At 58.5% G+C, this 25,340-nt stretch overlaps 2 protein-coding genes across 15 annotated transcripts in view; one reads left to right on the plus strand and one right to left on the minus strand.

The window, feature by feature from the left end:
* Positions 1-16,162, plus strand: part of GNG7 (G protein subunit gamma 7) — a 79,280-nt gene extending 63,118 nt beyond the window's left edge. For 12 of the 14 annotated variants that reach the window (XM_055707735.1, XM_055707742.1, XM_055707743.1 and 9 more), the window contains 2 exons: positions 7,678-7,796; positions 11,291-16,162. In XM_055707735.1, coding sequence (XP_055563710.1) covers positions 7,716-7,796; positions 11,291-11,416 — 207 coding nt within the window. In that variant the 5' untranslated portion in view covers positions 7,678-7,715 and the 3' untranslated portion in view covers positions 11,417-16,162. Of the gene's footprint in view, positions 1-4,410; positions 5,415-7,677; positions 7,797-11,290 lie in introns of those variants that run through there. The other 2 variants (XM_027812688.2, XM_027812690.2) reach the window with 2 other exon arrangements.
* A 6,474-nt stretch (positions 16,163-22,636) lies between these two features.
* GADD45B (growth arrest and DNA damage inducible beta) lies at positions 22,637-24,349 on the minus strand. Its single transcript, XM_005444273.4, has 4 exons — positions 24,073-24,349; positions 23,880-23,981; positions 23,466-23,679; positions 22,637-23,300 (listed from the first exon to the last, which is right to left on the minus strand). Exons 1-4 carry the CDS (start codon positions 24,108-24,110, stop codon positions 23,187-23,189), a joined length of 468 nt encoding a protein of 155 aa, XP_005444330.1. The 5' UTR covers positions 24,111-24,349; the 3' UTR covers positions 22,637-23,186.
* Positions 24,350-25,340: the final 991 nt, after the last annotated feature.

Raw genomic sequence — 25,340 nt, forward strand, 5'->3', positions numbered from 1 at the left:
TCTGAAATTTTGGGCAGAAACTTCTAGGGCACCAGGGCTGTACCCCGTGTCACCGTGCACCTCAGCTGGATGCTGCTCTGCCTGCCTTCGTGCTGCAGTCCCCATTTTTGCTGGAGACATGCCTTGCCATAGGGATACTCCCTTCCCTTGGGGAAACCCCAGAGACTCCACTCAGAGCTCAGGAGTGTCTGTGCTGCAACATAAATAGGAAAGCAAACACTCTGCTTTACCACCCAGATTGTGCAAAAAAGCAAATTTACTTCTGTGTGTCAAAAAAAAACCCCAAAGCTCTGACACGTTGCGTTGGGTGGTTTCCATCTGGAAGCAGTCGTACCAAGATACTGGAACTGGGGGAAAAAATAAACCCCAAAAGACAAATTGCTTTTAGTATGGACCTGAAATTTAGGATAAGATTTCTCTTGACCTGGTAATAATGTGATTCAAAGCTTCTGATATATTAAAAGTGGGCTGGAGTGCAAGACTTGGCCCCTGTGCTAGCAGCTCTGAAGGGTCTGTCACTGCCAGGCTGGAGCTGCTGGCTGCAGAAGGGACATGAAGTATCTTTAAATAATGTGGCCTAGTTACAACCTGTTGCAAGGAGGCTGCAATTTATCTGGGGAGGGACAGCGTGAAGGGACGTTTTACAAATCTAAAGGAGCTTACGGGCACTTTGGTAACTTGTTTACCGCTAAAGTGAAATGCTTCAGCATCTGTCCCTGCCACTCTCCCCTGCTCATCATGCTGGTCGGGCTGCAGGTGATGCAGAACAAGGTGTGGAAAATAAGCTGGATCATTTCAACAACAAAATGTGTGTAAACCCTCAACCTGAGCAAGAGGCAGAGCGAAGCCCAGTGCTTCCCACCACTGCCTCTTTAAGGAGCATTTCTCCATCCTGGGATGGCTCCTCAGCTGAGCTCCTTGCTTGGCTCTCCCCGAGTATTGTCCCACGCCATAGAAATCTGGAGGTCTTAAAGGAGGGGTGAAAAAAAAAAAGGGAAAAATTGCTGCACTCAGGAAAAAATTCAATAGCTTATTCAGCTGTTAAGCTACTGATGCAGGAAGTGTAAAAGAAAAATGGAGCCGGCTTTGTTCTGCCCAGACAAGGAGTAAATGCCATTGCCCTAACAGCCTTTTTCTGTTCCAAAAAAGCATGAGGTCATCTTTAAAAGCAGTAACCACCGGGCGGGTTTACACTGGGTTACCAGTCTCAGACTCACCTTCTGTGGGTGTCTTCCCCCCCCCCCCTTTTCCTGGCACCAGCCCGGCGCGGGATCGCTCCAGTGAGGTGTGTGTTGCTCTGCTCCGTGCCGGGGCTGCGGCAGGCGCCTGGCCCCGGTCCAGGGCCCCGGTGGAGGGGCTGTAGGCTTTCGTCTGGGAGGGAGCTGCTCCAGAACTCGGTGAGGCTGGGGGGTTCGCCCCTCCAGCCAGGGTCGATGCCCCTGGGCTGCCAGGCAGGGCTGCTGATGCAGCATTGCCCGTGGTTGTGTGGGAGATGGGTTTATGCACCTCCATGGCTCTAGAGTTGGTGCCATCTCGGTGGCGTGGGGCATCTCATCCTCCAGTGAACGCACGCGTGCTGTGCAGCAGTGAAACGCTGCTGATGGTTGAGCTGCTCTTTAGAAGCACAGTCTAGTTAAGGCTGAAATCCAGGAGCGTGTCTTCCTACCCCAGCCATCTCCCCTCATCCCTCTATCAGCACCATGTGCCCTGGTACCCCGTCACAGCAGGAGGATGGCTGGAAGGTGCTGCTGTGGGCTGTGCAGGTGTGCTCTCCGGTGCCTTCCATCTGGCAGCTCGAGCACAAGGGCATCCATACGCACCAATCTCATAGTTGTTTTTTTATCGGGGGCGGGGGGGGGGGGGGGGGGGAGACAAAAGAAGCATAACTCTGGCAGTTACTCAGATGTTCACTTGTTTATTTAGCCTGCTAGGAGTGGCTGCTTCCAGCTATGAGAAGCATGGGAAGAATTCAGAAACCAGAGGGATCAGTGCATATTTCTTTCCTAGCGTAATGCTTCCTGCCGTTCGGCAGAGAAGCTGCGGGTGGGAGCGTGCAGGTGCCACCGGTTGCATAAAAGAGAAAGGGGTTTGTGCAGAGTCAATGATTAACAGTGTGGGGTGTCAGTCTTGCAGCGCAGGGCCGTGCGTCTCGCAAGGTGCAGATCAGAGGCGTGCTGAGGCAAGCCTGGTTTCTCGGCATGCTGCGATGCCAAGGGTGGCAGTTTCGTCCTCGTGACCTGGATCCTGTTGTAATGTTTCGGTGTGGTGCCGAGGGCAGGGTGAGGCGAAGGGTCCCTCCGTGTTTCCTGTGGATGCTTCCTTGCTCCCTGCCGCGATCCCTTGCCTCCGAGCAGAGCTGGGAAGCGCTGCCAGGGCAGGCTTGGGAAATGGATGAAAGGGCTGAGCGGGCAGAGCCCTGCTCAGAGCCAGACAGAGATGCTCGACTGAGGAGGCGTCTGCTTCAACACGGAGCTTGTGCTGAGTCACAGCTCGTCACTGCCAGCACTGCTGTCACCACTGTTGCTGCACACTTCTGACTCAAGGGCTGCACTGGTTTTGGTTGGGGTTTTTTTACCCCCTAAAGTAGCCCAAATCATTACCTTTGCAAGCTACCTGGTACATGAAGAATTAGCTTATGAAAAAGAGAACCTCAGTGAGAAGCAGAGGTGCTTGCTTCATAGTCATAAGTCAGTCTTGCTCTGGCGTCAGAGGGCTGTGCAGAACAGATACTGGGTACCGAAAGTGGAAAACAATCCTGTATAAATGCCTTTTCATGCTTGGAACACGCAGAAACACCACTGGAGTATCGATAGTAACATGCTGCCTGAAGCACCCTGCTTTGTAAGCACTGAAAAACCTTTTTTGCTGAAGGTACATGAAGAATGCGAACACAAGAAACCTGCTCCTGTAACTCTTACTGTGATCCTTTAAACTCTTTTGTTTAATGGCAAAACCTGGTCTTGAAGAGGGCATTTGTGGTTGTTCTTGAGTCAAAGACTGAGCTGATGCAGGACACAGTTACGAGCATCCTGACCTGCTTTCGGTTCAACATATGCAAACCAGTTTAAAACAGCAAATCCTGGTTGTCCCAGAATTTATCCTAACTGAACTGTTGGGACTCTGTCCTCAAGTGCTTTTCCTAAAATAGGCAGAAGTGCTCGCGGGATGTTTGCCCTGGAGCCAAATGGTAACTTGGGACTTGTTTGCTTCACTCTTGAGCCTGTTCTGCCCCTCGCCTCACTCCTGGCTCCCTGTTTACTTGCTGCAAGATTTCATAACCCTCCCTCACTGCTGCTTTTGTTGGCATTGACCTTGAAACACCACTGGATAATATTATCATCACCCGTGCTCTTGTGTTCTCTCACTTTTTATTAATTTTCAGTGTTTAACTTCTCGATGCAGTATCCTACAACCAGAGAGGTGCGAAATGTTGCTGCAGCCCGAGCCCTGTTAATACCTCCGCAGTCTGGGATCTGCAGCTGCCTGCCAGATCGCTCTGCTGCTGGAGGAACAGGGACAGCAGCCCAGAGAGCTGCAAGACCGTCTGATGACTTAAGCCCTCCTGGAATTGCTTACACGACAGCATGAAAACAGCATGCCAAGTGAACGTTGCATTAGCGCAATAGGAGTCGTTTCTGAAAATTGGGTTGTCCTCCCTGGGCAGTGCTGCCCTTCCCAGGAATGCTGCCGGGGAGAAGCGGAAGATGGGTTAGCCAGGAGGGCAGAAGTTGCTCTGGCAAAGATGCAGGAAGATTTATTTCCTGCTGAACGATGTCCGTTCGTGACTCAGCAAAATGTGAGCGGCGTGGTCGTTGTGCAGAGTCACGAGGAGATACCAGGAAAGGGCCAGTCTGCCCTGGCCAGGCGCCGGCCGCTCTCCGTGGGCAGGGGCAGTCGTGGCCAAGCACCAAAGGCTTCGCCCGCCTTGCCAGAAGGAAGCCTGGCTGTACGGATTATTTCTCCGCATTCAGATGACGGAGTGGAGGCAGGAGGATGTGCACAACGTCTGGGTGTCCTGACTGTCCTGGGCTTCCTCCCCAGGCCCAGCTGCAGACATCACCTTCCCGTCCTTTTCCAAATGCTGATTTCTTTAAAATGTAAAGATTGGAAAAGGGACAATGTAACTGTGTCCTGCATGTCATCCTGGTTTGCATCACACATACTTTGCTTCTGTGTGGCTTTTTTCCAAATTCCTTTACCTCACGAGTTATTTACCCACCCCTATAAGCCTGCTTAATGACATCTTTAAAGTTTGTTTTGGCTTTTAAAAAATCCTGAGGACGCCCTTCGTGTGCTGTGCAGCAACCCACTGCATCTTTTGTATTGATGATCTCCAGTTGCTAATGACGCGCTCGGTTAATTATTCACCAAGGTAACAGAAGCTGGTTTTAAATTCCTGCCGGGCAGCAGCGGTCCTGAAGCGTGGCCGGGTTCCCTGACCCACACCAGCAGCCCGGGCTGGAAGGTGATGCAGGTCCTGCTTGGCTCTGCAGAGCCTGGGACCACACGGCTGCAGTGCCGGTGCCAACCCAACCACCCCGATCTGGCTTGGCCAGTCTGGACTGGGAGCCATGGAGGAGCCTTAGGGATGGGCAGCCACTGCGGGCTGCAGCTGGAGGAGGATCTGCATCCAGCGAGACTCCCCTTGATGTTTCTGAGAGCTCGGCTGCTGAAATTTGTACTTGGAAGTTTGACGTGCTGTAAGAGGAACCGCGCCATCAGCACGGCATGCGGGGAGCCACTCCCTCAGTTCCCAGTTCCCGGAGGGAGCCCTGCATCGTGGCTGCTGGGTGACAGAAGCTGAGGAGGAAGCAGAAGCTGCTGCTGCAGATTTTGCTGCTATAAAACTACTGACTGTGCTCAGTGGAGATGGACGCTGCACTTTACGCTTGGGAGAGGCAAAGTGCATCGCTGCCGTAGGCAGCGCAGGGTCTCACTGGCTGGCAGGTGATGGTGGATAGCTGGAGAGCGGTTGGCAGCACAGGGGCAGGAAAAGGCAGGTGCCTGCCGGCTTTGACACTGTAATGACCCCAGTAAAGCGTCATTTCTGATTTTGAAGTGTTGCTTTTGCTTTGCAAAGACACCATGAAACTGGGCTACAGGGAGAGCAGGGAGTAAAACTTCTCCCCCTTGCCAAGGACTTTTAAGACACTAGTTTGATAATTCCTGCCGTGCAGCAGGACTCTCCATGCTGTGCTTGGCAAAACTCATCCTTTCTTCAGCCCCGCTGGTGTCCCCTGTGCAGCCCGAGCCACGGGATGCTGCAGGAACGGGCACACAGGCTTTGCATCTCCCGGTGCTGCAGCAGATGCAGAAGTTCCCTTAAGTAACTTGCCCTCGACTGATTCATCAGCCTTGTTCCATAAACAGGAAGCTGGGAAAGTACAAGCAGGTGATCTCGTGCTGCTGCAAACGTAAATTATATCTGATTGTTTGTATTTTTTTCCTCCAGCTGCCTGCTAACTCTTTATCCAGGTGAACAACTGTTTTGTCAATGAGGAGTGCACTGTTTGCAGTAGGGAGGTCTTTCAAGTTCAAGGTACAGATGTAGAAAGAGCTTGACTTTGAGACAGCTTTTCCTGGCCCTAATGCTGCCTGCACTATTTTGGAGTGCTTCATATCAGAGCAGGGAAGGAGGATCCTTCCCCCAGGGACCAGCCCGCTTCTTTCTCCCAGCTTCCACAGTGCCAAACTTTATTTCAACAGTGTGGCTCCCCATTGCCCTGACTAATGTCTTCCAGGACCGGAGAGGCAGAGATTTCCAAATAACCCTGCTAATTCAGGGAATTGTCCCATGGCAGAGTTGGTAACGCTGGCTGAAGCACCGTTTGTTTTCTCCCACAGCATTCAGTGTTGCAAATGAAGCTGAGGCCGTTCAGGGATTGAAAAGTGCAGCGCACGTTGCATGCTGCTGCCAAGCAAAATAATCCCCAAGAGTGCTGTTGTGGTCTGAAATAAACTCCCTTAATGTCTAAACATAGGCGAGACAGCTCAAGTCTGCTAGGATTTTAGATGGGGCAGACACTCCCCTCTCTTTTCCCCCCAGTAAAGGCAGCAGTTCAGCATCTGCTTTGAAGCTGCCGGTCCTGGGGAGAAGACTGAAGGAGTCTCTAATTAAAGCTAGCACAGAAGGGCTGCAGTGGGCGGCTGGCTGGGGCGCTGGGAGCGCCACTGGTATCTGACCCTGTGTTTGCTTTGGCTCTTTCCTCCTCCCAGCATCCTCTCCTGGTTTGTCAGGCGGTGGAAGGTGGGAGGTGGTACTCACTGCAGCCCTCTCCCCCTGTTCCCCACCGTTACAGACTGGTCAGGGGCTGAGTCACTGCCGGGCAGGGCAAGGAAGCGACTTTTCCTGACACCTCTGCAGCAGCCCCATGGAGATGATCAGAAAGAAATGACCTGAGAGCGGTGTCTGGCCACGGCAGTCGGGCTCGGACAGCGTGGCCAGAGCTGCCCTCCAGCATGCCACAGCCCTGGCTGCTACCCCACAGCTCCAGTCCCAATGGCAGTGATGGATTATTTTGGTCTCATAGACAAACTTCTTCAGTTGCTGCTTTGAAATTTCAAGGAAGGTTATTTAACCTGGGACGCCCGGCTGCAGCATGGGGGTTGCAGGGACGCAGCCTCACGTGCAGGTTGCACCCAGATGGGTGACAGGTACATTAAAGCCCCACAGTCAGCACAGCTGGGGATAGGTGCAGGGTTTGACAGCTGGATGGGGTCCACAAGACCCTCGAAGGCCGGACACTTGGCACACAGAAAGGAGTTGTGCTTCAGCAAAGCTCTGGTCCTGCTGCGCCCTGGCTCCAGCTTGCCCTGCAGTGCTCTGCTCATTTCCACATTCAGGCAGGCCCTTATTTTGCACCATTTTTGTGGAAGGTTCGTTTGAGACATGAGCTGTTGGTGCCTCTCATGCTTTTGCTTCCCCCCCATATCTGTGCCCATGCCTTGCTGCTTGTCCCCTGCTTCCATGCAGTGCTTTGGCATCTGAGAAACCTCTGCCTCTTGCCTGAGCCCTGGCTTTCCACCCAGCCTGGGACCATCAATAGCTCTTCATTTTTTACTCTGCTCTTTTGAGGGACATCAATTTGCAAAATAATGGATTAATAGCATAGGTCTGAGTTTGCATGGTGTCAAGTCTTTCTAGTTGCTGCTTGGAGCCTCGCTATGCCAAGGAAATCCTGGCACAGGAGTCAGGGCAGGACAAAGGTGGCGGTGTGACAAGGAGATAGAAAGTGAGGGTGAACATCCAGGAACTGTGTGTGGTCACGGCCGAGCAGCATTCCCGTCCGTGTTCCCCCTGCCTGGCTCGCTGCCAGCAGCACATGGCAGGTTACACGGGCTGGAAAACTTCGGTTCGCTTTTCCAGTCAGTCAGTTGAATACATCTGGCAGGGCTTTCTGCAGAAAAAAAGTTTCATTTTTCCCCTCTCGTCGGCAAGTTTCTGTTTGGTTTATTTTTAATTTAAAAAAAGGCTGAAAAGAGTGCTGTTAAAGGAAAGGAGAACTTGAAGCAAAATCAGGAAACGTTAAGTTGGTGTCATCAGTTTAGAGCTCGTGGAAGCCCTTTGCACGTGGCTGTTGGTGGTGGGACACAGACCCTTGTTGAGACTGTGCATGGTGGCACGGCAGCTTCGTGCACGATGCCAAACCCCCACCCCACCCCCTCCTTCTTTTGCAGTATTCTCGCGTGCTGGGGCCTGGAGCCGATGGCAGACAATGTCCACAACTAACAACATAGCGCAGGCCCGGAAGCTGGTGGAGCAGCTCCGCATCGAAGCCGGCATCGAGAGGATCAAGGTGAGCACGGGAGCTGGAGCAGCATGGCGTGCCATGCCTGGGATGGGCAGGGACAGAGCGGGAACGGTCCTTGGGCAAGTGCTTTGGGTTTTCCCCGAGCACATGCATGCTGCTGTGACGCCTCCGGCTCACATATTGCAGCATTTCTAGACAAGACCTTTTCCTGCAGGCACTGCTCGTACCAGGAGGTAAGGGCGCAGCCTGGGCAGCTCCTCCCAGCTGTCAGAGGTGGCTGTGCCATCCCAGGGCAGACCAGCCTCTGCAGTAAGTCAGTGGGGCTCAGCTGGGCACATGCAACCTGTAAAGCACTGAAGCTGCAGGCGCCGGCCCCAGCCCAGCTCCGCCAGGCATGCTCGTGTGCCTTCCAGTCTTGTTGCCCCATTTTTTTGCAGGTTGGCTTCACTGCCCATATCCATTTTGTCTCAGAAAGTTACTTGCCTGCGCAGTTACTTCTCAGCTGCTGCTATTCCCATCTCTCGCAAATGAAAAAGGACGGTGGCACACCTTCACTCTGGTTTGAGGCATGTTTATGGTAGAACGAGGGAAAGTTAATTTTGTGCTGCAGTTGTCCAGGATAGCAAACTGGAGTCTATTCTCAGCTGTGTGCTGGCTCACCAGTCATCTACTGGGGCAGCAAAGGAGCCCCAGAAATAAAGCTCCCTTTGGCAGTGGGGGGTTGGAGCAGGTAATGTGCTCACAGCCACAGCGTCCCCTGAGAGTCGGGGACTGGGTCCTCCAGGAGCTTTTGCTCTATTCTGGGAACCAGCTCAGTGATTGCTGTCCCTGGCCTTGTTCGGCCACGTGAGCCCTGGGGAGCAGCCTTTGCTGGAGACAAATATTAGCATGTGGGCAGCAAGTGCTCGCTCTGGGAGCAAGGCGCCCCGGGGCACGCTCTGAATTTACGCCTTTTAAGCCATGGAGGAGCTGCACTCCTCACCCAGCTCTGCAGCCACGCTGCATCTGGGCTTTCCCTGCCTTGGTGGGCAGCAGTGGTGGGGCTGCACCACTGCCCGTCCCTCCAAGAAACTCCCCAGAGGGGCAGGAAGGAGGGGAGGGGCGAGATGCAGTCAGGGAAAGTCACCTTTCAGTAAATGACACAAAGGAAACCCCTACGCTGGTGGTGAAGGGCACAGTGAAACTGAAATATTGTTAAATGCACGGGTGTTAAATCCACCTGATAGTTTTTAATTTTGTTTCTTGGTCAAAGAATGGTTTCTTTGACTTTCAGTCCTTGCTACTTCTGCAGCAGCAGGTCCTCTGTCATCTCTGGCTTTGCTGTGCAGGTGGAGCTGCTGTTGTTGCTTTGAGTTATCTCTCTTTTTTTTTTTTTTTCTTTTTTTTTTTTTTTTAAAGCCGTGAGGTTTTGTGGCTGTTTTTAGGGCCACCACTTTCCAGACTATAGTGATGAACCCATCAGCAAGGCTGTTTTAGGGAAGACAGAATAAATTACAGGTCTTCCCCCAGCACAGACGTTACTGACTCTGCTAAGAATTACTGTGTCTCAGCTCCAGGATCCCAAACCGTGCATGCCGAGGAGGAAGGAGGGTGTGTGTATACTTAACAACCTTTGTAGCTGGGACTATCTTAAATGCTTTACTGGGAAAGAACAACAGTGGTGGGACCACAACATGCTGCTATTTAGGCTGAGTGGCGAAGACGTGCTGTCTGGGCGAGCTTGCAGTAAGGCTGTGATCCGCAAACCCAGCTCTCGGGGAGCGTGCCAAGCCCACCAGCTCCCAACCAGGGTGTCACACGCCTGCTCCAGCTCTCCGGACCTCGCGGCTGAGGTCAGCGAGACATGCGTTGACCTGCAGGTGAATGAGCTGATACCCTTGTGAGAGGAGGGGGATGCGCTGCCCCGGGAGCTGTTGGTGAAGCTGTGCTGGCAGCAAGAGCAGCCGAGGGAGGAATGCCCTCCGGTCCCTCCCGGTGAGGTCTGACGGGGCGCCGGGTGCTGCAGCCGAAGCAGAGCCCTGCCGCCGCGCTGCTTCCCTGCCCCCAGCCCGCACAGCCGTACACACCTGGGGAAGGGCCTGACTCCTGCCAGCTGCGTCCGGCTCAGCCTTCCCTTCGCTTCCGCAGCTGAAGCTGGAGCACAGAGGTTTCCAGGCCACTTGCTCTCATAACAGGTTCAGCCATGCTGCCAGCTCGCTAATCTCTTTCCCCTTGCTTTGCTTTGAGATTAGGAGTAATTACTGTCTTACGTGAGTAATAGGTTTAAGGCAGAGCCTTGACCTTGTCTCTGCAGAGCAGTTTGGCTCTTGGATCCCACTGTACGTGATAAGTATGTTTAAATGCAGGCCAGCAGCAGCTGGTGTTCGTTAGACGTGTTCCTTACTGGTTAGGGCACAAATACTTAATATTGCAAGAATACCTAGAGGCTCCCACGAAAGCACCTTGTCTGATGCAGTCTCTGGACCTGCCTTTCCAGGAGGCATCAAAAAAAAGGGAGAAGGATGCCCACCCTGCAGCGTGGAAGCACAGCTTGAGTGGTTTGCCCAAAGCTGCAGAGACCCGGGGTTTTGTCACAAGCGCCGTTTCTCCTCCTGGCTTCGCACTCTGGGTTTTGCTGCTGAAAGATGGAATAACCACAGCACGCGACTGCAAAGTCCTGCCGGGCAGGCTGCATCGCTCCGTGGGTGCCCGCGGCCGGGGCGCTGGCTGTGTGCAGGGTGGATGACCCCCAGCAGTGCTGTGATGGAGCGGGAGAGCTGGAGCGGGGAGGTGGCACTCGGTGCTTTTCGTCCCCCTCGGTCACGGCTCGGCTGGGGGGGTGCATCGCCTTGGTGCCGAGCAGCCGCAGAGAGCCGGGGACGGGAACCGCTGCCGTAAAGCTCTGCAGCTACAGCAGGTCACATCTGGGCCTTCCAGATGTGGTCTGGTTGCGTCCACGTTTTGTGTTTGCCCTACGTTCAACCATCTATTAAGTTAATTAAAAAAAGAGGGGCTGCTGTTGGTCTCTGGAGCTGCTGGTCCCTCCCTGCCTGGCTCTGCTGGTGCCTCCTGCCCTCCCAGATGGTGCAGCCATGCTGCTCGCCCACCACCACCGGCCCCTCCGCTGGGCTGCTCTGGGCTCTCAGTTCCCAGAAGACGTCTTTGAACTAAAATAAGCAGAGCCTTAAGTAATAGTTTCTAATGGTTTCAAAACCTCTGTTTTTAACATCAGAGGATGGCCGCTCTCAAGCAAGCTTTTTTTCCTTTCTTTTTTATCCCAAAGCCCTTAAAAATGGGGACAATAATATCTTCTTTTAAATTTCTTGCTCTCAGCAGGGAGTGTTTTTCCCGTACTCATCACTTTATGTCAGGCCTTACAAACTTTTTTCCACGTCCATTTCCCCTTTTCGTTTGTCACCATCTCCGTAAAGTTTCTGTTACAAAAAGCTGAACGTCAGTTCTCATCCTCCCGGCGGAGCCTGGGAAGCGCTCGGTAGTGCTGAGCTCTGCTCCATCACCTGAATATTCTCACTAACCTTCTTCTTTCTGGCAATATTTAGGTCTCAAAAGCATCTTCTGAGCTAATGAATTACTGCGAGCAACATGCCAGGAATGACCCGCTGCTGGTTGGAGTGCCTGCTTCGGAGAATCCCTTTAAGGACAAAAAGCCTTGTATCATCCTATAGTTTTCCTCGCTCCGGCACATGCGATCTCTCAGGCAGGGCACCGTTCTCCATCGACTGAAACCAAGCTACAAACTTACAACTGCGCCAAGGGGTAAACACTAAATGTTGGGTTCAAATAGGACTTAAAGCTCAAAAAAAAAAGACACAAAAAAAAAAAGACAAAAGACAAAAAAATTGCAAGTGGTTTAGGGAAGGGTGTCTACTCCTGGGCAGATGCCGCACTGAGAGGGGTCAAAATTTGAAAACAGAAAAAAAACAACAACCTGGGGTTGAAGGGTGGGGGAAGCATTTTTAATAGTGGCATTTGAAATTGGTACCAGGGTGGTGGAGGCAGCGGGGGGGTATTGTGTTTGCCAGTGGGATGCAAGACCTGAGTTATCGCGACCTTGCTCATAGAAGCTTTGAAGAAAGCTCTGAGTGGGTCTGATCCAAGTAGTTTCCAATTAGCGCATCATTGCAGGAATTCGCTCTGTTTCTTGAGAGGGAACAAGGGAGAGAAGTCCAGGTGGGGAGCTATTTTGTAGAAAACTAGTACGAAAAAGAAAAAAAAAAAAACAAAACCAACAACCCCAAACCAAAACACAGCTTGGAAAATTGCTGTTGCAAATGGGTAAAGCGAGGCTGGGGGGCAGGAGGATGGAGGCTGGGGGGCTCCCTCCCCACGCTGCATGGGGGCTCCCTCCCCACGCTGCATGGCTCCACTCAGACGAGGGCACGGCACCGCAGGGAAACGCTCTCCAGCATCAGATCCATCAGCCAAGAGAGTTTCCGTGAGCAATGTTAGGAAGCCCGGGGCATGGGAGAGGCCAGACTCAGGCCCCTCTGATCGCTTCTGGGGTTTCTCTGTGCTGTTACCACTGTTTTTTCCAAACGGGACTGTACCGGGGGCAGGGGGAGGGAAGGGGCTTTCTGTTGAGCAGTATCACATGAGAAACTTTTTAAAATTGGCCTTTTGGAGAGTTTGAGTCCAAAACACTAAAATTGGCAGGTTTACCAGCATTTCCCATTTCCCTTTTTTTCACTGAGAGTGGCAAGTGGAATTTGTTCCGCTAAACCCAGTTGGCTCGGGGAGATGAGGGTAAGACTGCAGAAGAAATAATTCATTTCGCATCCCTTGGAAATCTTGAAATGCGATTGAAACGGGGAGCGCTTTGTTCACTGACATTAAACGCACACGCCGCAGAGCCAGGGGTAGCCTGGCGCGGGGCAGCCCATGAGGAAGAGGGGACGGGTAGGTGAGCCTTCCTCCCGCCACCTGCCACAGAGCCCTGCGCAGCGACGGCAGCGACGGAGCCCAGCAGCTCTGCGCTGGGGCAGGTGGATGCTCGGGAGAAAGATCAGAGCTTAGGGAAGTCCCACCGCGTCCCTCCTTGTCACTGGAGCTGCTGCTGCCGGCGCGTCTGAGCCGCGGCATCGCTCACCGGCTCCCAGCTCTGTCGGGGACACAACGGGTGCCGTGCGTTGGGTTTAAGCGACCGAGCCCAGTCTGGGTCCACAGGGCAGAGCCCAGGGCTCGGTGGCTCTGTGGGGGACAGCACGGTTCGGTTTCCAAACCAGCACGCCAGTATCCATTCCCAATGCAGGCAGCCCATGCTGGTGTGTGAATACAGGTGGTGCCGAGTTTTGTTTTGGGAAGAGAAGGGGAAAAAATAACCAATACGTCCCCGATGTGAAATCCTGGGAATTTTCCCATTCCCCCAGTGCTTTCGATTTGGTTTGAAATGCCATGATCTCCCACTGGGATGGAAACTGCACGTGGTTGAGCCCTTCGTGGGGCTGGGAGCGCTTCCCATGGCCGTGGCCGCCCTGGGGAGAGCGGGGCTGGAGGAGACCCTCGGGTTTGGCTGTCAGGGGACCCCTGAACCACGCTCACACTGTGTCATGGCTGGGTTGGAAGGGAGGAAGCCTTACAGCCTGTACTGGATGTTGCGTGTGCTCAAACTGGTCGGCATCGCTGGTCCGGGCAGGGCACTGGGAGGCTTTACTGGCCGCTTGCCAGAGGTTGATGGTGTTCCCAGCACTGTTGCTGGGTCCCAAGGCACTGGGAGCCGCACGGGGTGATGCCGGTGGCTGGCTCGAAGGCAGGGAGAGGAGCAGAGCCTGTGGACACGTGGCTGGTACCCGGGGAGGGCGGGTTGGCATCTTCCAGGAGGAAGGGTGGCTTCGGAGGGGCTTCCTCCCACGGCGCAGGGGTGGGCTGCGGGGTGTCAGGCTGCGCGCAGCTGGCCCCTCTCCAGCACTCACCAGCCACCTGGGTGGGCACCGCTGGGGGCTGTGGTCAGCAGAGCTGCTCCATTTACACCTCTTGGTTGCAGGTATCTCACCATCACTTTTTTTAAGTATGCCATCACTTGCCTTTTTAAACAAAGTTGGAAAAACCCCACGTTTTTAACACTAACACAAACCACAGCACCTCCTGGGTACATCCTGCAGCTGCTTTCCCAAGATCTTTTGCTGATCTGAGCGTTTTAAACCTTCCGTCTCCCTGCCACTGTGTTGTGAGTCCTGTCCTGGCACCAGCCTTGTGCCAGGTCGCTGGTGACCCCTGGGATATTGTCCCATCCCGATGGGAGCACGGGGGGACACAGAGCTGGAGGGAACTGGATTTATTTCCCTCTGCGGCCATGCGTGTCCCCAGCCCGGCACCATGCTGAGCATCACCCGGCAGCCCCGGCACAGCAGCAGGCAATGCCTTTTTGTTGTTGTTTTCTGATTTTTAAATCTTTCATCCAGCATTAACTTCAAGCTCTCAAACGCCGCACCTGTAGCAGGAAGCGAGCGCAGTCCTGAGGTGCCGCCTGGGTTTTGCCACAGCAGGGCTTTCTCTTCTCCGTGAGGGAATTTCCTCTGTCCTTAATCTAGTACAGTTCCAGCCTTATTTTTCTACTCCAGATTGCTGATTCTTCCTCTATGTTAGAGACCAGTGCATGGTGCTATAGCCGGTGACCCAGGCAAGTGCCCGAGCTGCAGGTCAGCCAAAGCCACCTGCACTCCGCACGGCAGCAAGCCAGCGGCCGAGGTTACAGCATGCCGCTGCTCCGCTCGGGATCCGGGCCGGGGCTGTTGGGCCCCCCACCCGTTATCGGCTTGTGGTGCCCGAGGGGGCTCCCCGACACCCCCACCCAGGTGGGTGTCAGCCCTGCCTGCGTCCAGCCCTCCCCAGCCCCTGGGGTGGCTGATGGGGTGGCTCAGACCCGCGGCGCTGGGCGGGGTGCTGCACCAGGAAACACGGTGGGATGCTATGCCGGCAAACGTGGTGAGATGCTCTGCCGGCAAACACGGTGGGATGCTGGGCCAGCAAACGCAATGGGATGCTGGGCCAACAAACATGGTAGGATGCTCTGCCGGCAAACGCGGTGGGATGCTCTGCCGGCAAATGCAGTAGGATGCTGGGCTGGCAAATGCGGTGGGATGCTGGGCCAGCAAACGCAGTGGGATGCTCTGCTGGCAAAGCCAGCCAGGCACACCACAGTCCAGCAAGTTGGGGTCAGTCTGCCTCCCCCCTCGTCCTTCCACCCGCGAGGGCCACACTCACCCCCAGTGTCTTGCCCTGGCCGTGCCGCGGTGCCAGCGGTGGGATGGCTGGCGAGGGGCGAGGCAGCGGGTTGAGGTTCAGTGTGCGGCCGGAGCTGGGAGGAAGGCAGGGAGCATCTGCTTGGGATCCCCCGGGAGCCTGGGGAGAGGGCTGGGGGCTCCGGGGATGCTGGTGGGCTGGCGGCAGCAGGGGCCTGCCGGCGGGTGCTGGTGTCTCTCAGTGAGCAACTCGTTAGATGGAAAAATCCTCGACTTCTTTTTTTTTTTTTTTTTAATTTTTTTCCTCATCTGAGTAAATCAGTGATCATACTGTAGATGTTTTTGTATAGCATAAATATAAGTGCAAATTACAGTAGTTGCTTGTACTTTGTTAGTGCATTTGCCAAAAAAAAAAAAAAAAAAAAGAAAGAAAAAAAGGAGAAAAAAAACAACACAAAAAAAAGACACTTTTCAGGACTTTTTAAGTGCTCCAGATCACGAAGGGGAATCGGAGCCCGTGTGCCGCTGCTGGGGTGTGGGGCAGGCACTGCCAGCGGCCCCGGCTCCACAAAGGCCTTTTTTTGCCCATAAACACATGCCCGAATCTGTCTGGCGTTTCTTTTTAGCATGTGGTGAAGCTGTTGCCAAAAATAGGAAGGAGAGAGACTGCAAAAGAAAAGGGAGAGAGGAAACATTGCTTCTATTTAATTTTTTTTTGCTCCATTTTCCTTGTCCTTCCCTCCCTGTCTTGGGGACCATCCTGGTGGCGCAGCCGGAGCCGGGAGACGCCCGGGCACCCGCACGGCACCACCATTGGGTCTGGTGGCCTGGTGCCGAGCAGATCCCCCTTCCTCCGAGTACTTAAAAAGTCAACTTTAATTAACAAAGTAAAAATAATGCATTTACTTCATCGAGCAGAAGCCACGCGTCTTGATACTTTGCGCTCTTAATTTTTTCTCTCTGGACTATTATTATTATTATTATTATTATTATTATTATTTGCCAAACTCTGATCTTGTTGCCAAATGCCAATCAAGGTTTGTAAAGACTGTACTTAGGAAGTAATCGGTGTCTGTAACGTAGGCTCCTCATAACGTCCACATTTTTGGATCTCTTTGATTTTTATTTCTGGTGTGCCATAGACCAATTTCTTGCACAGTGTTTTTTTGTGGAATTGTTGTTCAGAAGTGAATTGATAACACAATAAAAAGGCTCACTTTTCATTTTGCCAGATCTCCTGCCCAGCCTGTCCTGCGTGGTGGGTGCTTGGTGGGTCTCGGTGATGGCATGTCTGTCCCCCCCAGCTGCTTGCTGGGCTGCAGGAGGGGAAGGCGTTGGAGCTGGGTGATGATGGACCGACCCTTCCTGACCTTCTCCGGAGCTGGCATCAGCGAAGACCTTCCTTCCCTCCCCCTTCCTCATCACCCCCTTCCTCCTCGCCGCCTTCTTCCTTGTCCCCTTCCTCCTTGCCCCCTTCCTTGGGGCGTTTCGCCCTCCTGCCCTGGGCACCTGTGCGGGCAGGATGGGGCCGGAGGCTGTGTAGGATCCCCCCGCCCCCCCGCCACAACCCTCCCAGGGTTCACAGCCGGCAGAAGCAGGATCCCCTCGGGGATCGATCCATTTCTCCCACCCTCAGGGGCTGCCCACACCAGCCTGATGCTTCCCAGCACTGGTGGCTCCTGCCCTGCCCCAGCAGCACCGGAGCTGGCCGTGGGGCATCACCAGCTTCCCAGGAGGCACCAGGGCCTCGTGTCCGTGGGGCCAGCGCCAAGCGAAACCGAGCGAGGTGTTTCTTCCCTTTTTGGAGGAAAGGGACCCCCACCTGCCCCGGCAGCGGCCCCTCTCCCCGCTCAGCTCCCACCCAAAGCAGCGCTGGGGCGAGGGGCCGGGGCGGGCGGGGGACGCGGGCACCACGGGCCCATTCCTGGAGGAGCTCGGGGCAGCTCCTGCTCGGCAGGAAAGTGCTGCTGCCTGCGGGAGCTGGGGGGCTTCCCCAGGGGCCTGGGGTCACGGGGGTCTGTGTCCGACCCGAGAAGAGCGGCGGGGGGATGGGCGGTGGGGTGGGCAGGGGGAGGGGCAGAGGGACAGACAATGGGACGGCAGCAGGACAGGCAGTGACGGACAATGGCACAGGCAGTGGGATGAGCAATAGGACAGGCAGCAGGACAGGCAGCGGGCAGCCCTGGCCGTGGACCACCTGCCTGGCCCTGCCAGCTGCTGCTGCCAAAGGTCTGAGCTGTGGTCCTGAGGCCAAGCCCATCACCCTGCGCAGGGGCTGCCGGCTGCAGCGCTGGGCCTCGGGGGTCCGGTGCTGATCCCTGGGGACCGCAGGGCAGCGGAGGGAGGCGAAGGCACCCCGGGGCCACAGGGGAGCAGAGGGGACATGGTTTCCCCCAGCAATTTGGCCAACAGCATCTTGGAGAGATGTGGCCTTGCTGGAGCCACCGGCACCATCTCGGGTGGGGTCAGTGCCAGCCCTGTCCCCTGCCACAGCCCAAGGTCCCCTGTCAGTGTCCCACGGCCAGGTGGGGATAAGCAGAGCGGCGCCGGTGGAGCGGGCCCTGCACCCCCATTACACAGATGCTCAGACTCCCCCAAATTCACGTAAAACAATGTCGGGGTGGCCGGGATCGGGAAACCCACTTCAAGGGGAACCTGCTGGGCGCAGGGCCCTGGCAGGACACGAGAGGCCACTGGACCCTCCTGCCCGCACCAAGCTGGCAGCTCGGGCACCAGCCGGGGATGGCTGGCTGGTGGCATCGAGCTGGGAGCAGCTAAAAATAACTCATCCGCCTTGGCCAGGCTATTTTTAGCCTCTCGGCAGCTATAATTATCTGCCCTTGGCGTCGGGGCCGGGGAAGCTGCTGGCACCGTGGGCCGAGGCTGCAGGGACGTGACATGGGTGGCCCCATGGGTGGACATGGGTCCCACCAGCGTTTGGCACCTGCAGCAGCGTCCGGGTGGCACCGGGGTGGGGGTGGGGGCATCACCACGGCTGGCCCCCCCCAGCGCCAGGTACATCCCAACATCCCCGGGGACACACACAAGGGACAGCTCCGCTCCAGCCACGGGGATGCGGGAGCCACCCACGCCCCACCACGGTGAATCCCTCTGTGTCCCCCAGCCCCCCCCACCCGCCCCCGCTGTGGTGGGGGATCCCAGGCCCCGTTCCCCGGTGTGACACGGGGGTAGCAGGACACCCACAACACAGGGACCGGGACGCCATGGGACAGGCTTCCTCCTCCGGCATCCGCCCCCCCACACACACCATGACATGAGGCTTCATGGCGGGAGGGGAGCGGGGTGCAGCGCGGGGACCCCACAGCCCATCCACCACCGGGAACCACACCAGCTCTGTGCCTCAGTTTCCCCACTTGCAGCACAGCCCCTCTCCAGGGGCTGCTTGTTGGCAGCTGGGGTTCGGGATGGGGCTCGGGGCCACAGGGGGTCCCACGGGGTTGCGGGGGGGTGATGTGTCCCCCGTCCTCTGGCAGCCCCCATGCTTGGGGGGTGCGGGTTGTCTCTCCTTGGGTGGATGCAGGGGCGTTTGGGGACAGAGCCTGGGGACGGGGCCAGCCCCGCCGCCTGCTGCCAGCAACCACCCAGACCAGACTCATAAATCAGCGGCTGTGGCCTCCCCACGCGCCGGAGCAGGATCCGGCCCAGCCCTGTCTGGCTGCAGCTGCTCCCGAGCCAGGAAGGGGCTCGGTGTGCGCCCCCCCAGCCAAAACACCCCCATCCCTGAGTCCCCCTTGCACGCATTTGCACACATTAATGCACACATGCAGCCCCCCATTCCCTGCATGAATCTGCGGGGTCCCGGTGACTGGGGAAGGGGGGTGCAGACGCAATCCCCGGAGGCCCGATTGTACCTGCACCCCCCCGAGTCACCGGGACCCCTTGCACCCGCAGACACGCACACAGCAGCTTCTCCTCCTCTCCCAGGAACCGCTCTGATCCGTGTGCCCAGACCAGGGAGGGGGGGCACAGATCCAGCTCCCCCTTGGCATCCACTGCAGCCCCGCTGGGGCCAGGGGTGGGACATTTCCCATGGAGAATGGTGGCAATGGTGGAAAATGCCAGCGCGTGCCAGCTTCAGCCACATCCCCAAGCCACCATGGTGCTCGCATGTGTCATGGCACACGCGTGTGTGTGCCGTGTGCCTGCAGGCGTGTGTGCACATGCGTGTGTTTTATTGCTGTGCTGGGATCTGGGGGGGGCTGGCTCGCGCAGGGTGTGTGCCCAGCACCCATCCTGCACACTCGGGCTCCCAAGGTCTAATTATTACCCAGGATCTAATAATTATCAGCCAGTGCTAATACTGCCGGCATCGGGCTGGCCCTGGCCCTGGCTGGCTCCCCGCACCGCCGGCTCACTGGCACTTTGTACCGGGGAAAGGTGTGTGGCTGCCAGCCTCGCTCCAGGGCCCCGCCACGGCCCCGGTGTGGGGGGCCACAGTGGGGTGGCTGGGGGTCATGGTGAGGATGCTGGGGGTCACAGTGGCCAGGATGCTGGGGGCTACAGTGGTGGGGATGCTGTGGGCCATGGTGACGGGAGGGGGGGGGAGGCACACCTTCTCACCAGCCGAGCCAAACCAGCCCCGGACTCCCACTCCCAACCCCGGGACCCCTCTCCCTGGATCCCCTCGCCCCGGTGTTGCAGTGCTGGCAGGGTGCCTGCGGCCGCCCTCAGTGTCTGGGCTGGCTCTGGCCGGGTGGAAAGTGCTGCTCAGCACCCAGCGGGATCCCCACCGCCCCCAGGACCGTGGTGACTCAGGCCAGCCTGGGGACACTGCAGCAGGGGGGCGGGGGCAGGGACTCCTAGCTGGAGGCTGCAAGGGGCCAGCTGTGGCTACAAAGGCAGGAGATCCCATTGCCCCCTTCCTGCTGGGGGGTCCATGGGGAGGGTCTCTGGGGTCCTTGGGTGGGGGGGGGTCTGGGGCAGCACTGGAGGGTCTGAGAGGCGTCCTGGGCGGCGTGGGGGGTCCTCTCCTGCATGACCCACTGCAGGATCAGGCCCCTGGGGTGCAACATGCTGCAGTCTGGGGGGCCCAGGGAGGCCTCTGTGTCCATGGGGGGTGACAGGGACAATGTGGGGGATGGGTGGCATGTGCATGCATGTGCGTGTGTGTGATCCAGCACGTGTGTGGGCGGTTCCATGTGTGCTCCAGGGTGGGCTGTGGTTGGGGCTGCACCATGGGTGGCACTCAGGGGGTGCTGAGGGGGGGCGCCGGGCGCTGGGGGGCTGCTGTGCTGCTGGGGGCTGCAGGGGTCTGGGGGCCATCACCCACCCCACCCCCCGGCACCGTGGGAGCGTGACTCAGCCTGGGCTGACACGCTTGTCACACGGGTGGCTGTGCGGTGCTGGCACGGTGTGTCCTGCCCGGTGACACCAGGGGCAGGAATGGCCAGGCTGGGGTCACCAGGGCCTCGTGACCCACTGCCAAACCAGTGACATGAGTCTGGGGGGGCTCAGCCCACCCCCTGGCCCTTTCCCTCACAGTTTTCTCTGGGTGCTCCCAGGGACCATCACTGATGGGTGTCCCTGAGCCGTGCCATGCCATGCCGTGCCGTGCCGTGCTGTGCCCCTTGCCAGCAGCCTGGGGACACAGGCCAATCTCCAGCCGTGTCCCTCGCTGCTGCCCCCAGGCTCACCCAGCACACCCCACGCTTGTGCCCCACTGGGGATGCAGAAGGGAGTCCCCATCCCCCCCAAACCCTGGCCCTGCCGGGCTGGACGTGGGTCTTGGGGGTCTCCCTTTGCCACATTGCGCTGTGGGCGGGTGTCTTGGCCCAGCTGCAGTGGGGAAACTGAGGCTCAGGAGGGTGGCGGTCAGGTGAGGACGGCTCAGGGCTGTGACTCACCCCACAGCCCCGCAGCTTCTCAGGACGCCTCTGTCCCTCTGTGTCCCCCGGTGTCCCCCTGTGTCCCCGCGTGCTAGCGGGTACAGCCGGGGTGGGGGGTGGGGTGGCTGATGGCCGCAGGCAGAAATCACCCTCCCCGCTGGGCTGGCTTGGCCCCCCGGGGGGCTGGGGACCCATCCTGCCCCACTGAACCAGCCCCATCGTGCCCCCCGCCCCAGCCCCCCACGCTGAGCTGAGACCTGCCAGCTCATCGCAGGCATGGCCGGGCAGACCCGGTGGCCCAGGTTGCTGACCTGGTGGCCCAGGCTGGGTGGTCCTTTGCTGTGTCCCCCCCTGCCACCTGCTGCAGGGTGGGGGCCGGCCAGCCCAACTCTGTGAACTGGGGGGGTTGTTGCCCCCACCCAGGGGCTACCTGGCCCCATGGGACCCCCCAAGCTACACTGGGGGGGACCCGTGGCCCCCACCCCAGGGATGGCTCCAGCCTGCGGTGCAGTGGGTGGGAGGGGGTGGCACGGGTCCCCACCTGCCTTGGTGGCCTCAGCCAGGTCTGTCACATGCCACTGTCCCTCCGTGCCTCAGTTTCCCCCTGCAGTCAAAGCCCAAAGGGAGGGCACAGGGCATGTCCCTGGGATGTGATGTACCCTGGGATGGCCACCGTGTCCCCAGCCAGAGGGGACGGTCACTCTGTTCCCGGGCAGGCTGGACACCGTGTCCCAGGCGGGCAGGATTGCACCCCTCAGCTGAGTCCCAGCTCCCTCCCGGCAGCCTGGTGCTGGCCACGGGGCTGGCACAAATCCCGGCCCTCGGCGGGTCCCCACGCCCCAGTGGGACCCGGTGTCCCCAGCCACGTGGCTTGGCTGAGGGTCATCACCCCAGCCTGACACCGGTACCCATGGCATGGTGCCCAGGGACGTCACGTGTGCATACATGTGTGTGCATGTGTGTGCGTGTGAACCAGGGCAATGCAGCGGGGGTGAGCCCAGGTCGGGGCTTGCTCCGACGTGCCGATGCCGGCATGCTTGGAGCGGGGCTGGCAGCTCCCACACCGGGCCCTGGCACGCACACGCGTGTGCACATGCATGCAGACACACACCCCCATGTGCCCAGGCTGGTGGCTCCTACCCCCGGGAGGGGTCCTGGAGGGGTCCCCACACCCCACCGTGTGAGAGCAGTGGCACTGGGGGAGCAGCTGCCCACCTGCAGGTCACTGCCTCAGTTTCTCCTGAGCCTTCGGGCTTCAGCACCCCCCTCCCCCTCCCCCCAGATCCAAAGACCCACTGGGGGGGTGGGCTGCGGGAGAAGAACCCAGCAGTCTGGGCAGCCATGTCTAGGTGAGGGGGTTTATCTATATGTGGGGTCACCCCCTACACAGCTGCAGACCCCCACCCACCCCCCAGGCTGTCGGCACCTGCAGTGCCAAGCACAGGGCGAGTCCCAGCTGCTGGGGACCTGGGGTCCCCCCTAGTCTGGTGAGCTGGGGTGCATCCTGGCCCCAGTTCCCATGGCTGGGTGGTTTCTGTGGTGCATCCCAACCCCCCCCCCCCCCACCGTGGGGGCATGGCTCAGTTTCCCACGGCTCAGGCCTCGCGTGGGCTGTCAGCCCCAGGGGTTTCCCCAGCAGGGGGGGAGGGGGTTCCCCTTCCCCAAGCGGCTTGGGGGGTGGTGGCCCACACACGGGTGGGAAATGCCCCAGCGCCCCCCCACAGAGCCCAGGGAGGGGGTGGGGAGTGGGGCTGGTGCCAAGTGCAGCTGTGGGGGGCCCTTCCCCACCCCAAAACCCACCCAGGAGCAGCTGATCCCACTCCCCGTGGGAATGGCTCTGGCAGAGGAAGGCAGACATTCATGACTTCGAACATTTTATTGCAAATATTTTTTTTTTTTAAATCAGTATAAGAATAGACTCTGGAATAGCTTCAGATCAGGGTCTCCAAGTGGCTTGAGTGCAAAAACTAAACTGGTGCTGCAGGTCCATCAACACGGACAATAATTTATCCCTTGGAAAAAAAGCAGTTCGTTTGCAAAAAACCTCCATTGCTCCGCAGTCCTCGCCTCCGCTGAGCCACGGATGCCAAAAAAAAAAAAAGCAACCAAAAACCAGTCGCCATCTCCTCCCCACGCTCCTCACGGTCCCACGGTCCCCGTGGCCAAGCACAACTCCTCGGCACGGCTCCGGTGTGCTCCGGCCAGCGTCCCACCGGCACGGCACGGCCACCGTTCTTCCCATGCCCACCGGTGCGGCCAGGCTGCTCCGTCCTCCCTCTCCGGTTAAAAAGAAAAAAAATAAATCGGTGGGTGTTTGGGTTTGTGGGTTTTAACTGGCTGTTTCTCCTTCCTTTTTTTCCTGCCGTTTTACTTTATTATTTTTTTTTCTTTTCTCCCTGGCTGGGGCCAGCTCAGCGCTCCTGCAGGCAGACGTACGGCACCCACTGGTTCTTGTCACGGCTCTCGGCGCAGTAACTCGCCACCTCTGCCAACCCTTGGCTCTTCCAGGCATCCGTGTGGGGGTTCTGGGGAGCAAAAAGCCACCAGGTTTTAGTGCCACCGCCGGGTGCCAACACGTGGCCCTGAGTCCCCACCACGCCACCCCAAAGTCCCCATCCTTGGCGCAGTGCCTGGAGTGAGTCACGGGGCCAGCAGCGCGTGGCTGTGCCGTGCATCACTGTCCCACTCACCGTGACTAAGAGGCAGTGGAGGTCGCGGGGCTCGGTGGCCGGCTCGGGCTCGCCCAGGATGGTGGCCAAGCGCTGCATGCCCGAGACGCGCAGGATGTGGATGTCATTGTCACAGCAGAAGGCCTGGATGAGGGTGAAGTGGATCTGCAGGGCGATGTCACCTTCGTCTTCCTCGTCGGTGGCCAGCACACACAGCACCACGCTGTCGGGGTCCCTGTGGGGCACAGGGGGCGTTAGGGGGGGACAAGACCACCTCTGCATGGCACAGCTTCCCACCTCGGGGTGTCACCTCGTGTCACCCTGGCCACCCCCCACATGAGCCCTTTACCCAGAGCCAGCCCAGTGCTATCTGCCCCTGGATGGGCACCCCCGCCCCGTGCCGGTGATACCCAGAGCCCCCCCCCCGATACTCACACGTTCATGAGCTTGGCAGACTCGTAGACCCCCACTGTCAGCCGGTCCTGCCTCTGCGCCGCCACCAGCACCCGCTCCACCGCCTCGCTTACTGCCTGCATCCTACCGGAGGGGCGAGAACAATCAGTCAGCACCGGCGACATCAACGACAAACCCCCACCCCACCCCAGGTTTCCACGACCACTCCACTTACTTGCTGCTATCGCAGGGCACCAGCTCCTCCAAGGTCATGGTGCAACTGCAATCCGGGACGGGAGCCTAGGGACCGCGGCTGGGAGGCAAAGCCCAAGAGTAATAATCCCGATAGTGGTCGCGGTGCTGTCGCGGTGCTGTCGCGGTGCTGTCGCGGTGCTGTCGCGGTGCTGTCGCGGTGCTGTCGCGGTGCTGTCGCGGTGCTGTCGCGGTGCTGTCGCGGTGCTGTCGCGGTGCTGTCGCGGTGCTGTCGCCCTCCAGCCGTTGCCACAGCTCACCCGTTCTGAACCAACAACCGCGCCCGGCGCCGCCTTTTATAGCCTTCCATCGAGGGGCGGTGCGTTGCTCGGCGCCCCCGCTTCGTCCATTGGCTGGCCAGGCACAAAGCAACGGGCGGGCACCGCGGGGATTGGGTGCCGCCGGCGGGTCCCACGTGGGGCTGAGTCGTTGCCGGGGGGCCGCGGGGGGGGAACACCCGCCCAGAGCTGGCTCCCCTAGCTGCACCGGGGCTGCACCGGGGGTCGGGCCGTGCACAGGGTCTGCACCGGGAGGGTTGGTCCGTGCACCGGGAGGGGTTTGTGCGTGCACGGGGGTCTGCACCGGTGGGATCGGTGCGTGCACCGGGGCGATCGGTTCGTGCACCGGGGTCTGCACCGGTGGGATCGGTGCGTGCACCGGGGCGGTTGGTTCGTGCACCGGAGTCTGCACCGGTGGGATCGGTGCGTGCACCGGGGCGGTTGGTTCGTGCACCGGGGTCTGCACCGGTGGGATCGGTGCGTGCACCGGGGGGGGTCAGTTCGTGCACAGGGGTCTGCACCGGGGGGGTGTCTGTCCGTGCACCGGGGGGTCGGCCCGTGCACCGGGGGCAGCACCGGGGGGTCGGTCCGTGCACCGGGACCCGTAGCGGGGGTCAGTGCACTCCGAGCCGGGGGAATCGGGGACACGAGCGGGGACCCCGGGGCGGCGCGGCCGGGCGGGCTCCGGGGCGGCGGCTGCTGCCACCTGCCGGTACCGGGCTGGGCCCGCGGCCGGGAGCGCCCGCCCTAGCATGGCTGCCCTGGCTCACCCGCCCTTGCACACCCACCCGGGCACCCCCCACCCTTGCACGCTCACCCTGGCACACCCTCCCTTGCACACCTGCCCCCACACGCCACCCGTGTCCATGTGCCCCGTGTCCCCACGCTGCCACGTGCAGCAGTCACACCGCCCGGCCACCAGGGGGCGCCAGATGCGGAGGCGCCGCTCTGCCCGCGCGCTCCAGCTCCCCCC

This window comes from Falco cherrug, chromosome 4 (genome assembly GCF_023634085.1).
Source record: "Falco cherrug isolate bFalChe1 chromosome 4, bFalChe1.pri, whole genome shotgun sequence".
Taxonomy (NCBI): Eukaryota; Metazoa; Chordata; class Aves; order Falconiformes; family Falconidae; genus Falco; species Falco cherrug.